General features: G+C 36.2%; 1 protein-coding gene across 2 annotated transcripts in view; it reads right to left on the bottom strand.

The window, feature by feature from the left end:
• The window catches only part of RAB3C (RAB3C, member RAS oncogene family), a 308,321-nt gene extending 294,038 nt beyond the window's left edge, over positions 1-14,283 (bottom strand). The window contains exon 1 of one of the 2 annotated variants that reach the window (XM_032144591.1): positions 14,020-14,283. In XM_032144591.1, the coding sequence (XP_032000482.1) occupies positions 14,020-14,037 (18 nt within the window). In that variant the 5' untranslated portion in view covers positions 14,038-14,283. Of the gene's footprint in view, positions 1-13,202; positions 13,362-14,019 lie in introns of those variants that run through there. The other variant, XM_032144590.2, reaches the window with a different exon arrangement.
• Between the last annotated feature and the right edge of the window lie 849 nt (positions 14,284-15,132).

Below are 15,132 nucleotides of genomic sequence, written 5' to 3'. Positions count from 1 at the left end.
TGTATTATATATTATATATTTATATATTTCTATAATATAATATATTGTGTATTATATATTATATATTTATATATATATTTACTATATATGTAAAATCTTGCATATGTGGTGATGATCACCATCCTTTCAAAACCCTAAACTCCTCTAAAATAATAGTAAAGGGATTTCACAAAAGCAAAATCTTTATAGACAGAGGGAAGTAGACAGGAGACAAGAGTAGAAAAGAGAGGTCAACAAAAGTTTGGAATCTGGAAGTGAATAGACCGGAGAAAGCAGAATCCTAAGCCTGCTGAAAAACCTCACAAGAACTCTTGCCTGGCAGAACCTGCCAAGGCCTTGGAATTGGAGATACCAAGTGTCTTGATTATAGGGTATGGTGGGGTTACCAATTGTCCTGGTTTGCCTGGGAATGAGGAGTTTCATGGTACACAGCAGAACTTTCAGTGCTAAAACCAGCCAGCTAGGTGGTGGATCACCCTAGTTGTGGCTGGGGCATGTAAACAAGAGAATTGGTTGAAAGTCCAAACCCCACATCCCTCCCAATACCCAAGCAACCATCTTCCCCTTATACAACTTAGATAAAACAAAAGTAAGTTTAAAACATAAAAAAAACTCATCAAACATTCTTGACATTCACACTTTCTATATGCAGATGTCAATTTGTAAAAATGAAAGGGCCTCTCTCTTAGCAACAATATGTAAAGAATCCTTCAAAACTTTTCTGGTGGATATGACAAAATATACATAAGTTTTCTCATCATTTCTTGGCAGCAAAAAACACTAGACATCGTGTTTCCAAATACCTGTTCTCTCCAGTTGGATACGTTTTTATTTAGGAATACAAAACGAAATCCTTTTAGGGTACACTAGATCCAAAATTCTCAGACATGCAGAACTCCACTGAAATTCTGGAGAATTTGAATATTTAGAATGAGGCCAGAAATCTGTCATTTTTTAAAACACTTCATATGTTCTTTTCATCAGTCAGGTTTAGAAATCATTGGATTAACAAACGTTCATACGGAAGCCAGGACACACATATGTTGTCAAGGCCTCAGGGATATACTACAAGGTGACTGAGTAATCTGACATTTAGGCCAAGATCCCTGAGAACATGGAAATATGATCCTAGAGTTCTCCACCAGCTGCTGTCTTCACCAGACACCCCTCTTGGTGATACAGCTCAGCAGATCTCACCATCATGATGTTGACTCTTGCAGAGAAGGGTCTACACCCTACAATGCCCAGTCTGCCCAGACAAGCTGAATTCTGAGAAATGTGTTTCATCAATTATCTCTGCCCTGGTAAAAGCCAGAACCTTCTGAGGACCAGTGATATAACTCATTGCAAGCACCCTACTAGACTTGGAGGAGGGACAACCTAGTAGGAAGCAGTAAATATGTTCTCAAAGCTATGAAACTCTGCTCTGCTAAACTCTGTAGAAGAAGGCCTTGACTTTCTCCATCGGTCATTTTTAAAAATAAACACAATCGGGCTTTACTTTCCCCTCACTCCCTTAGAAAGCACTGACAGCTAAAGGAGACCTGTGTCCAAATGGAGAACACAAAATGAGGAACAGCTCTTACAAGAATACCTCTTCCTGAGGAGAAAGAATAAACAGAATGGACATATCCAGTGCTATGTGGTATAAGGAAAACCTCTCCTAAAAATATCTAGTAAGGTACTCTAAAAATTCCCACTGGGGTAAAAAAAAAAAAAGCCTACGTGTTAATATTAATACATTTGTTTCCCAATAAGTTTTCATCATTAAACATTATTAAAAACACTAAACATTTAAAAAATATCAAAACATTAGAAAAAGAGCCATTGAAAAATTCCTCCTGAGATTTGCTATAAATATTGGTTCTAGATCTTGGTATCTTGCCTCCCTTATTTCATCTATCAAGGTAGGTCATGTGTAGGAACAAGCACCTTGTTGTCCATGCACTTATGAGACAAAGGACTATCTGGATTACCTGTGAAAAACTTGGTGTATTCACAATGTACATGTTTTTGTTTCCAAATTGTATAACTGTACCAATTAGGATGACTTACAAAGCCACTTTCATAGTCATAATCATCCCTGCTTTCCATTCAAAAGCTACTGCTACTATTATTTACTACAAAGAACAAACCTACCCATGCACATTCATAAAAGAATGTTCACATCACAGGTGTGCTGTGTTTCTGTTATTCTTTTTCATCAGTCCTGCCACTCAAACAGGTGTTCAGTGGATCAAACATTCTATAGAAAAACTATCTTCTATTAAAGCTAACACCCATAGGTGAGAGTCACAGGACAGTCATAATTCGCCAGTTGGTAAACATGTCTGTTCTTCCTGCTCTTTAGTATCCCTTGAGCTATGGCCACTTGAACAGAAATTATTCATCAGTGTTGGCTTGTAAGTTTCTCTATCATCCAAGCCACTTGGTGGCTAGCAAGTAATGCCCATTGATGTTTGATGAGCTAAACAAGTGGCAGCAGACAAGTGATGAGAGGCTGATGACCTTACCTCTTACCATTAGATTATGATTCGGGTAGCCAGACATAAAAAGCTAAGAGTGTAGGAGCTAAGTGGCTATGATTCCATGTTTTTCTCAGATAGGAGGCCAAGGAGGCATAAAATCTGGTTTTTTGAAGGTCGCTAGACCTAAGTTACTAATACTATCCCCAAGCCAACCAGCTTGCTGGAGAGTGCAGCAGGGAACTACTGACCCTTTCTTTTCACCATTCACTAGAGGACTGAAGACCTCGAATACTTACTCCTATGGCTTCATTGTTTAGTGAATGCAAAAATACTTCATTATCTCAACAGAATTGACAGCATACTTCAAACCAATCTGAAACATGTTGGTGTTCGAAAAGGCATTTTGTTTCTACAGAGTTGACACCATTAAGGAATACATAAGTTGGCAAAAGAAAGTAATTGTTAAAGTTATTTTATTTTTACAATTTTGCACCTTGTTAAAATTTCAAAAAGTATCTTGAAGCCCACAATTTAATTTGAAAAACACACAAAAAAGTATAGTATCACAAGAACAATGCTCAATAGAAATACAATTAAATGATAGACATGAAAATGTAAACATAAGTATTTTTCCAAAAATATCTACAAAAGATAAAGCACTAATATTATTATTTACATTTCTCTATCACCTTTTTTATAAGAAGCTCAGTTAATTACTGTGCTTCCTTAGTTTCCGCACGCTATTATAAATTAATCTTATTAACCTCTTTCAATACTCAAGTACCTCATCCCAAGAGTTAATATCTATCTTCACTTGGAAACAAGTTTCTAGTGTAAAAAGAGACACTACTGAGCCTAAAAGGAAAAGTACAATAACTAAAATGAACATTTCCTGGATAGGCTTAACAAAAGACTGAAGATGACAGAAGAAAGAGTCATTGAACTTGAAATAAATCAATAGAAATCATACAATCTGACGAATATAAAGGAAAAAAATTTTAATGAACCAAGCCTCAGTTAGTTGTGGGATAATATCAGAATTCTGACATACATGTAATTGGCAATATCAAAAGTAAAAAGGAGAATAATTGGATGAAAAAATACTTAAAGATGTAATGGCTAAATATATTTCCAATTAGGTGAAAAATATAAACTTACGTATCTGAGAAGCTTATCCACTTCTCCAATCTGACTAAATATAAATAAAACGACATCTAGGCACGTTATAGTCAAATTGTTTAAACTCAAAGTGAAATAGAAAATCTTGAAAACAGTCAGATGAAAAAAATAACATTACATACAAGGGCACATGAACAAAAACTAAGAGAATGAATTGCCAGCAGATCTATACTATAGGAAATGCTAATGGAGGTTGTTCAGGCTGAAGAAAAATGATACCAGATAGAAACTTAAATAAATAAGCAGAGTACCAGAAATGGTACATAGGTGAAAGACAAACATAAATAAATATACATTTTTTTCTTCTCTTAATTAAAAAAATACATATTGCTGTTGAAAGGTAAAATTCTAAAACTTTATTGGGGATTTATAACAAATATAGATGTCACATATGACAACAATTTCACAAAGAATGAGGTAAATGACATTATATCATAGCAAAATTACTATATTTTATGAGAAGTAATACAATATTAACTCTAAGTAGACTATATAATAAGTTAAATATGCATATTGTAATCAGTAGGATAAACACCAAAAATACACAAAGATATACAGTTGGAAAACCAACATAGAGGGCTGGGTGCAGTGGCTCACGCCTGTAATCCCAGCACTTTAGGAGGCCGAGGCAGGTGGACCACCTGAGGTCAGGAGTTCGAGATCAGCCTGGCCAACATGGTGAAACCCTGTCTCTACTAAAAATACAAAAATTAGCTGGGTGTGGTTGCACGTGCCTGTAATTTCAGCTACTCAGAAAGCTGAGGCAGGAGAATCGCTTGAACCTGGGAGGCAGAGGTTGCAGTGATCGTGCCATTGCACTCCAGCCTGGGCAACGAGTGCAAAACTCCATCTAAAAAAAAAAAAAAAAATAGAAAAAGAAAAGAAAAGCCAATACAGGAATTGGAATACCTAAAAATATGTAATTAAGCAAAAAAGAATATAAAAACGAAACAGAGAAAGAAAAAGAAACAGAATAAATTTAAAAAACAAAATGGTAGACTTAAATTCAATCATACTGATAATTGCAATATATGAAAATGGACCAAGAAAAAGGCGGTGATTTTTCAGACTGGAAAAAAATGAAAAGCCCAACTCTATACTGACCACAAGATTCACTCTTTAAATATAAAGACACATATAAGTTGAAAATAAATAAAATTATATATATATATATAAGCATGAAAATACTATTAAGAAAGCAAGAGTGTCTGCATTCTCTATTAATATCAGACAAGATAGACTTTAAGACAAGGAGTGTTGCTGGAGATAAAGTGGGACATTTCATAATATAAAAGGAAAAATTACTCAGGCAGACACATTTAAAAATATGTGTGTATACCTAATAACAGAGTCTCAAAATATATGAAAAAACTCAAAAGAACTAAAAGGATAAGTAGGCAAACTGACACTAATAGCTGGAGATTTGGAAACCTCTTTAACAGTAATTGATAGTATAAATAGACCAAAAATCGATAAGGATATAAAAGGTCTTAGCAACACCACACAAGGCCATAACCCAAATGGTATTTAGAGACTACTACACTGCACAACTACAGCACACACAAGCACACATGGAATGTTCATAAAGTCAGACCACATGCTGAACTAAAAACAAGTCAACAATTTTAGAAAATTAAAATCTTAAAGAATATCTTCCATAGTAGCAATAGAATTTAACTAGTCATCAGTATCAATAAAATATCTGTAAAAATACTCAAGTATTTGGAAATTAAGTATACTTTTAAACCCATGGATTAAACAAAAACATCATAAGTGCCAAATAGTTTGAAATAAAATATAATGTAAATACTGCATTCAGAAATTTGTGATTGTCAGCTTAAGCAGTACTTAGAGGGAAATTTATGATTTCTAGCGCTTATATTTATTAGAAGAAAAGAAATATTTAAAATCAGGGACCTGCCAGGCGCGGTGGCTCACACCTGTAATCCCAGCACTTTGGGAGGCTGAAGCAGGTGGATCACTTGAGGCCAGGAGTTCAAGACCAGCCTGGCCAACATGGTGAAACCCTGTGTCTCTACTAAAAACGCAAAAATTAGTTGGGTGTGGTCATGGGCGCCTGTGTTCCCAGCTACTCAGGAGGCTGAGGCAGGAGAATCGCTTGAACCCGGGAGGTAGAGATTGCAGTGAGCTGAGATCCAGCCATTGCACTCCAGCCTGGGCAACAGAGTGAGACTCTGCCTTCAAAATAAAGAAAGAAATAAATAAATAAGTGAACCAAATTTATACCTTAAGAATCTAAATAAAGGTTCTACTAAGTAAGTATAAGAAACACAAATATAGTTTTTAAAACAACAGCTAAAATCAATAAAATACAAACTAAATAAATATAACAAAGGTAAAAGTTGACATTAATACTGATATAAACATTTAGTAAGACTGGCAAGAGAGAGATGGAGAAAACTCAGATGATCAGTAATAGGAAAGGAAGGGGATATCACTACAGATCCTAGAGATATTTAAAAGGTAATAAAAATATTTTTAACAACTTTGTGTTAATAAATTGGAAAAATGAAGTGAAAAACACAATTTACCAAAACTGACTCACAATGAAATAGAAAAATTTTTATATGCATATTTAGTTTCCTATTGCAGCTATAATGGATATTTAAAACCACACCCACTTATTGTTTTCTGAGCCAGAAATCTCAGCTAGGTCTTCTGCTCACTTTGCTCAGGTCCACCCAGCCAAAATCGGTGTGTTGGCTGGACTGGGTTTTGATCTGGACAGTCTAGGAAAGACTCCTCTTCCAAACTCATTCAGATTGTCAGCATAATCCAGTTGCTGGTGGTTGTAGGACTGAGGTCCCTGCTTCCTTGACACACAGCCTTCTTCATCTTCGCCCCAACAATTCTTTTCATGTTTTGAAACTGACTTCTGCCACGTCACTCTGACTTCAATGAGAGAAAGTTCTCTACTTTTAAGAGGTCTTGTAAGTAGATTGGACCAACCTGATAATGCAGGTTAATCTCCCTATTTGAAAGTTTATAATATTAATTATACCTGCAGAGTCCATTCTGTTATGAAATATAACCTATTCACACGTTACAGGGTTAGACCATGGAGAATTTTGGGAGGGATGCTATTCTGCCTAATACAATATACTAAAGGGAAATGATAGATAGATAGATAGATAGATAGATAGATAGATAGATAGATAGATAGATAGATAATAGAGATATTAGTATATCAATGAAATCTTTAAAAATTAAAACTCTGATTTAAAATTTTCAGAAAGAAAACTCCAGGCTCCACTGGCTTCACTGGTGAACTCTAGTAGACATTTAACAAACCAAACTATGCTAATCTTATGCAACAAAATTATTCAGAAAACTGAGGGGCAAAGAGTACGTCTCAGCTTGTTTCATAAGCATAATTCCAATACTATAACTTCATGAAGGCATTAAGAGAAAATCATAGCCCAATATCCATCATGACTAATGCAAAAAAATACTTAACAAAATATAATCAAGCTTAATCCAGCTATATATAGAAAGGACAATATATCATGACCAATAGGGTTTATCTAAGGAATGCCAGATTAGCTAAAAAATAAATCCATGAAATCCAACAAAATAAAGTAGATAAACCACACAATCACATCAATAGATGTAGAACAAGCATTTGACAATATTCAACACCCATTTATGTTAAAAACAAATTTTCTCATCAAATGAGAAATCAAATTTGTTCAATATAATAAATAATATCTATATCAAAACAAAAAAACATAGTAACAAAACCCTATAGCTAATTTCACACTTAATGATAAAAAACAGAAGGCCTTCCCTCCTAAAATGGGGAACAAGATAAGGATGTCCGCTGTCATCACGTCTATTCAACATTGTACTGGTTGTTCTATTCTATTCAATAAGATACGGGGGAAAAAAGAGAGTCTTTGGGAAGGAAGAAATAAACTATCTCTATTTGCAAATAATATGATAGTTTATGTTGAAATTCTTATGGAATCTTAAAGAAAACTAGAAATAAATATAGCAAGGCCTCTGGACACAGAGTCAGGACAAACAGATCAGAGTCTGGATACAGATCCCAGGTATAATTAACCTAAATTTCATCAAAATTCAAAAAAAATCCTTACCAAAAGGCGCTATTTAGAATATGAATATACAAGTCGCCAAATGGGAGAAACCTTTATTTATATATCTACCTGACTTGACAAAGGACCAAACTGAAGATGAAAGATCTCTTGCAACTAAACAATAAAAACAAACCCCCAGATGGATAAAAGGTTAAAACCCCTGATTCACAAGAGAAGATATATAAGTGGCCAATAAGCACATAAAAATATACTAAAAACCATTCATCATTAGGAAAATTCAAATTTAAATCATAATGAGATACCAGAAAACACTCATTACCAAGTGGCCAAAACTAAAAAGACCATTGACATTACATGTTGTTGAAGATGTGGAGCCACTAAAACTCTCTCATACATTGCTGGTGAGAATTGCGGGTCCTCCCACTTTGGCAAAAGATTTGATTGTTTCTTATAAAGCTTAATATACACTTACCATTTATCCCAGCAATTTTACTTTTAGGTATTTACTCAAGAGAAGTGAAAAGATATTATCATAAAAAAGAACAATAGAAAAAAACATTTATAGCCTTATTCTTAGTATCCCCAAACTAGAAATTACCTCCAAGTTCATCAACAGGATAATGAATTTTAAAAGTATAGTAAATTGATTTTAAAAGTATAATATTCAGCAATAAAATGGAATGAATTATTGAAACATGCAACAACATGGATGAATCTCATACACATCATGCTGAACGAAATAAGCCAGACTCAAACAAGAACATATTTTTTTGTTCTACAGTATGTTCATACTGCATGTTCTACAGAACTATATAAAGTTCTAGAACAAATCAAACTCTTTTATGGTTAAGTCACTCTGCAGGGCTGAGTGACTTTTGAACCTTCCCAGGGAGAGAGGAGACACAGGAAAATCCCACAGCTAAGCTGTGATTGGTCAGTCTGTCCAGGAGAACCCAGAGATCTCAAGCTCAAGTCTCACCTAAAAAAGTTTACTGCATAGGTAGATTAATTAGGAAAAAACAAGAAGGAATGCTCAGGGATGATTAGAAATGTTCTATATCTTTATAGTGGTGTGTGTTACACAGATTTATACATTTGTCAAAATTTATCAAATTGTTCATTTAAGATTTGTGCATTTCAATGTATATAAACATTATCTAAAAATCTATAAACTAATGAACGAAAAATGCTAAAGATCTGTGTTATTCTGAATAACTCTCAAAGATTTAATCTTCACAGGCTGTAGTATCCTTGGTAATAGACTGACCTACTAAGATGATTCCCACAGAACCTCTGAGCCACATTAATTTTAAAAAGGGAAAAATGGTTGGAAAACCTTTAATCTATAAAAGAACATTTTTTTGAGGTGGCCCAGCTGCTTGTATTTAGCGAGTTGAGTGGGCAAGAGTAGTTTCAAGAAAACCTATTCCTCAGCATAAACATATACTTCCTTCCTGGAATATGATGGTGAAGAAAGGACTTGCCAATTCTAGTATAAGCTTAGGATGGTGGCAGAAAATTATGATAATTTTGCAGTTTCAATGGAAACGCATTCTTATACCACAAAAGTGAATTTTTGCTATAGGTTTTTCTTGCTATCCTCTACTTCCTTTTACAGAAGAAGAGTGGATACTTGAGCAAGTAGCCCAGATGGAGTAAGGAAGAATTTCTCATTTCTCTAAAGTCAATTAGGGATTTTCTGTTTCTGTAAAGGATGAGGACTACATGTCCATTTCTCAGAAAGATAGAGGGATGATCACTGAGGATGGATATGGTTAGGAATTCAACAATAATGAAGTGCAAAAATGCCACGTACTTTCCATAGCCAAATAAAACGGTGATATTTAGACTTTAATTCTTTGTAATTTGGTGTTGTGTACAGCATGGCTAACTTTAATATATAACTAATGGTTTTTAGCTCCACTTCATCTTCAGCCTACATCTATAGTCCTTCTTCAATCCTCCTCATCTTTAGCCAAACATTTTTTTTTGGCACTCTGCTCCATGTTTTGGGTAGATATATTTCTTTGAATTTTCCTCAATAGTCAGAAGACTGCATTTATGAAGTGACCCCAAAAGCTTGTAGATAACAAAATGGAAAAGTAAGCATTTAGTCAGAGACAATGAATTCCACTTTGGTCCTGTAAGAGAGTACGTGAACCTGCCAGAAATTATAATAGATAGAAGCAAACCATTTTTAAAACATTGGCCCTTTTCAAATATTCGGTTTAGTTTATGCAAGTTTATTTTATAAGAAGAAGATAGGGCCAATTTTTCTTTCTTCTGAACCAAATGAATGACTCAAATTATATCAATAATTGTCTCATTCTTTACACCACCAATTTATGCCTTCTTGGGGAATCAAAAGTAACAGAGGAAAGAACATGGGTTTTCCAGACAGAGAGATCTGGCAGAAATTTTACTCTATCCTAGTAGGAAAGTTATTTAGTCTTAATAAGTTCAAGTGATCATGCCTATAATTAGGGTAATAGTGACCGCTAGGATTTTTAAATATATTTGTAAATACTTTTGTAAAATATATCCATAGACATGTATGATTGTTATATGGTAAATATACATATAAAATTGTTTTACACATACACACAAATATAATGAAATCTAAGTCACAGGGCTCAGCACAGGCAAGGCACTAGATAAACTAGAATTTGTTCAATGTGGCTCCTGAATCAAATGACAATTTGTTAACCAGAGTCTTGTCCTCAAGTCATGAGAACTGTTATTTCTCATCTCATTTGGCCCCCAGGATTGATGTATACACTGAATGAGAAGACACAAATGACCATCTCCTGCATTAGAATTCTAAGCCTATCACTTGGGACACTTACCAAATGCTATTCCTGGTTATTTAGGTTAGAAAGGAAATAAAGATGTCAGAGATTATCATTGTATATTATTTTAGTAGTTACTATAAAAAACAATTATCCCTCATTTTCCCTCAATTCAGAAAGAAATACTCTTCATAAAATACGCACATATCAAAGATAACTACCTTGAACAGAACACTAACTTATTTATATAGATACACCAAATGCTTTTTAAAAGACCTTACATGATTTTTAAAAGGCTTCTTTGATTTAAGAAAATACAAGAAGTAAATTGGGAAATAAGCAAATACATTAAAAAGCTCATTTTCTTTCACATCAACAAATGAACTAAATATTTTTTAAAAGCAGAGAAGAAATCTCTTATTTTATGAAACCACAAGATGAGGTTTTGCTTGTGAGTCTTCTATAGACCTAAGTAAAAAAATATTTGGGGCATATATTTAAAATGATGATGTGGTTCAGTCTTTAAATGAAAAAAAAAAGTCAATTATTTATCTTGTTGCATTGTCATATATCCAAGTCACGTGAAATGTGATTACAATTCAGAAATATCGGTGCTGAAACATTACTTGTTACTTTAAAATATTCAGAGTAAGCTTATAGTTTTTATCCTATCTATTATTACATATTTTTGAAAATTGATAATAATGGAGATGGGGTCACCATAACAACAATTTATTAGTTAAATTGAATTAATGTATGTGCTTTAATTAAATATGCTAAAAAAGTCTTTGATTTCCTAAAATGCACATTACTCATGACAGCATTTGGAAATTTTAAATTTCAAAAACAGTCCAATGGCTAAAAATACATTATAAATATGACAATAACTTCATCCACAAGCAAATTAATTTCATTTTACCTTATTTTTATTTTAGTTCTTCATTAAAGTTTTGACTAAGAAAATCACAGTGCCTACTACATAGTTGGTGAACACAAAAAATAATTTTAACTGTTTCCTGAAACATTAATACAGTTCTGTAATATTTTAATGACCTTTCTGAACATTCTAAGCAACTCTTGTAAGAAAGCAAAATTGATACACAGTGTGGTTAAATTTTTCGTAATTTATTTTGATTGAAAAATATCAGTGCATATATAGTTTACTTTAAATATTAACAATCTATTTTTCAAAAATTCTTGGAAATCTTTTTTATTGTGTAAATTTAAGATGTAAAGGTTTTCATATACATATACATAGTGAAGTATAATGATCTATTTTTAAAGTCTACGATTAATGTTTACTTATAATTAAATATGATTAATTTAGCCAGTTGGCTCCTGGTAGTATCTCCAGTAATAGAAAATTATCATAAACCAATATATCTTGATTGCAACAGCCTGTACCTTTATTGTCTGTTCAGATTCTTTTCACATCAGGTCTATAATGAAAAGCTAAGTCACAAGTAGAGGTATTAGAACACACACAAAGGGGCTACTGTTCCCTGGAACAAATCAAATTTTCAATAACTCATAGGTAATTTGAGGACTTCCCTTATATAATCCCCCAACAAACAATTAAATTCTATAGATTTTTCATCTAACAGTCCAGTAAGGGTTTCTTAATATACATAACCCATAAAATAAATTAAAAGTAAATCGAAGCATATGTTTAAAGTCCTTGATTCATGAAGAAACCAGTTGGAAAACGCTGAAGTCCAAATTAATGTCAAATATTTATACTGTTGGGTTTGGCAGCAGAGGTGGGTTCTCAGGAGAGACAGCACATTCCAAATGATGTTTTCTATTCTCCTCTCAACCCCATTCATAAAATGCCTTTCTGTTACACAGTAGGATCACTGCTTGATTAAGAAACACAAGCTGATGTTTAACGTTAACTGGTAGTACATAGAGACGAGAATTACCACTCATCTTTACTTAAAAACAAAACTTAAGCAAGATGCTTAGGCAGAGGTACTTCTGCACCGGAGTCCTTTGCATTTCTCAAAGGAAACATCTAAGAATGTGATTGAAATGGGGAATCGGAGAACAAATGGGCACATAACACAGGAAAGCTCAGAGGGGGCTGTCTCCAAAACAGAGTAAACCAGTCGTGTGGACAGTGATGCTGGCATAGCTCAGGGATATGCCAAGCCCCGATGTGTTTGCTATTTTTTGCTGATACTGGGAGCCTAACTGAAGAAAGGGGACTTTGAGGAGCCTAACATTGGCTTTTCTTTATTTAATGCGCCCTTAACCAAGCGGAATTCTCTCTATGCCGACTCCAGTGGGGAGCCTTCAACCCCGAATCTGACCTATCTGCCTTAAATCCGTGAGTTTTCACCGCGATCTCAAACCCCGGATGCCAAGAGAGGAGATCAATGCCAACACGAGATTGCATGCTCCTCTGACTTTTGTTTGCTTGGGTTTTCATTTTAGACAGACACTCTTATCCTCATTACAGAGCCTAGAAAGATTGCGAATAGCCCGATCCCTCATCAAGACAGCCCCAGTCACAGCCACACAGAGCGTAAAGAAACCCAACTCTGTTCCCAGGGTCATGTCACAGAGCCGCATCTCTGCGGGTGACCGCCTAGACCTTTCCTCACGTTGAACTGTTTGTGCGCGGAGCAAGGGGAAAAGCATCTCTTTCAATTCCTCCCGAGGCCACTCTTTCTTTATGGACCCACCTGCATGGGCGCTTCGTGTCTCATTGTTGGCAAATGTCCTTTCTCTCTGGCTAGGACCGCACTGGTCTGGGCTTCCGGTCAAGCGTGTACAGTCCGCGCGCTCCACGCTCCACACTCTGCACTCTTGGGGTTCGCTAACCGGCTCCAACATCAGCACTGGAGCTGTCCTCTCCTGGCTCCGCACACGCGTACTGCCGGGGAGCCCCGTGCGCTCCTGGGAGTTGTAGTCTCGCCCTCCGGGTGTTCTCGGCAAAAAGGCGAGCGGCGAACTACAACTCCCGGCAAGCAAGCAAACCCTTAAACAGGCTCGATCCGCCAGTCGGGCTCGGCCGCGGAGCCTCCCTACTCCTTTCGAAACGCTCCTGGGTTACCTCTCCCAGTCTCCCCTGCTCTTTTCCTCGCCAGGGGCAGGCGAACGTGACCCCGGCTTATCTCAGCTGGAGATTTTTCTTTGCTAACTATCGCCTTCGGCAGTAGATTGTGATTTTCTGATTAGGAAACAACACTACCTCGTGCTAATTTCCAATGCAAACGAAGCCAGAGCTGGTCTCTGGGACTCTCCGCCCTACACCCTCCCCATCCGAATCGAGAAAGTTTCTACGTTTCCTCAGGCAGAGTGGGGCAGTTTTACAACCTCATTCAGCAAACGTGGGGGAGAAAGACGATGAATGGTACACACATAAGGAAAGTGGCTTATCCACATAATTGCATTAAGAAGTCGCGCGCGCGTACAGTCACACACACAACCCGCACAGCGAAGTGCGTGAAAGCGAGATTTCTGGCTAAGCACCCCAAGGAATTCCTTTCGCCTGCTTACCTTTCCATACAGCTCCATTACAACTCGAGGTTCGGAAATTTTCAAGTGCCCTCGCTACAAAGGAGGTTAGGGCTCTACGTGGGAAGCGGGGCTAAAATGAAAAGGCACAACACAATAGAAGGGGTAGGGGTGGCGTCTGGCGAAGAGAAAAAGGAGGGCTGTGGAGAAGACAGCTGATTTAGATGGAGGGCTTCTTTCCTCTGGAGGGAAAGCGTGGACTCTTCAAGCGGCAGCTGCAGAGAAAGGGCTGAATCTCTTAGGAAGAGCCAGGGGCGTGATAGCGCTGGCCAGCTCCTCCCCAGGCCCTCCCCCAGGCACCTTCCGCCGTCATTAGCGCGCACACACAGCCGCTGGCCGCGGGCTGCAGAGCTGATAGTGCACTGGGTTATTTACCCAGAGCAAGCCACATAAAATGAACACATTCATCACCGGAACCCAAAAGCACCGTCACAGAATGAGATGGGAGACCTCTATTAAGTTATCCTGTCCTTTCTTTAACACAAAGTCATTCCTTATATTACAACTATACTCCTCCCAGATTAGTTCAAAAATGGTTTTGAAATCTAGGAACTGTACTTTTGTTAGACTTATCCTTTTCCTGTCAGTTGACTGATAGGTATGACTATCCATGTCCTCTGTAACTATTTAGAGACAGCCCTCTCTACTTAAAAGTAAATGTTGATCATCCAGCAAATGAGCCCTGCCTTGGCATGAAGTCAAAATTATAACGGAGGCAGAGTGAAAAAGGAATGATTGTGATATTGGCATGGAGGTATGGAAAGAATAACTTGAATCAGCTTTAAACTTCATTGCAGCAGTAGAACAGAGGTTCTGAAACTTAAATGTACTTGAAAATCTGTTGAGACGGAGGTTAAACAGATTTTTAAGTTTTAATTAAAGTTAAAATTTTTAAGCACAGGTAGAGATCGATTCACTAGAGCTTTTGAGAGGTCTGGAAATTAGCATTTTAAATAAACACTCCAGCAATTCTGATGCAAGTGGTTCCCTTGCCATAATTTGAGAAACATTGTCTTAAAAGAATCTATGTGTAACACTTTTTCAAAGGTGCAAACCTCAAAAATGTCACGGTATGGACTCAATAATGCAACAGTC

This window comes from Hylobates moloch, unplaced genomic scaffold (assembly GCF_009828535.3).
Source record: "Hylobates moloch isolate HMO894 unplaced genomic scaffold, HMol_V3 SCAFFOLD_23, whole genome shotgun sequence".
Taxonomy (NCBI): Eukaryota; Metazoa; Chordata; class Mammalia; order Primates; family Hylobatidae; genus Hylobates; species Hylobates moloch.
This window is presented reverse-complemented; position numbering and strand designations above follow the sequence as displayed.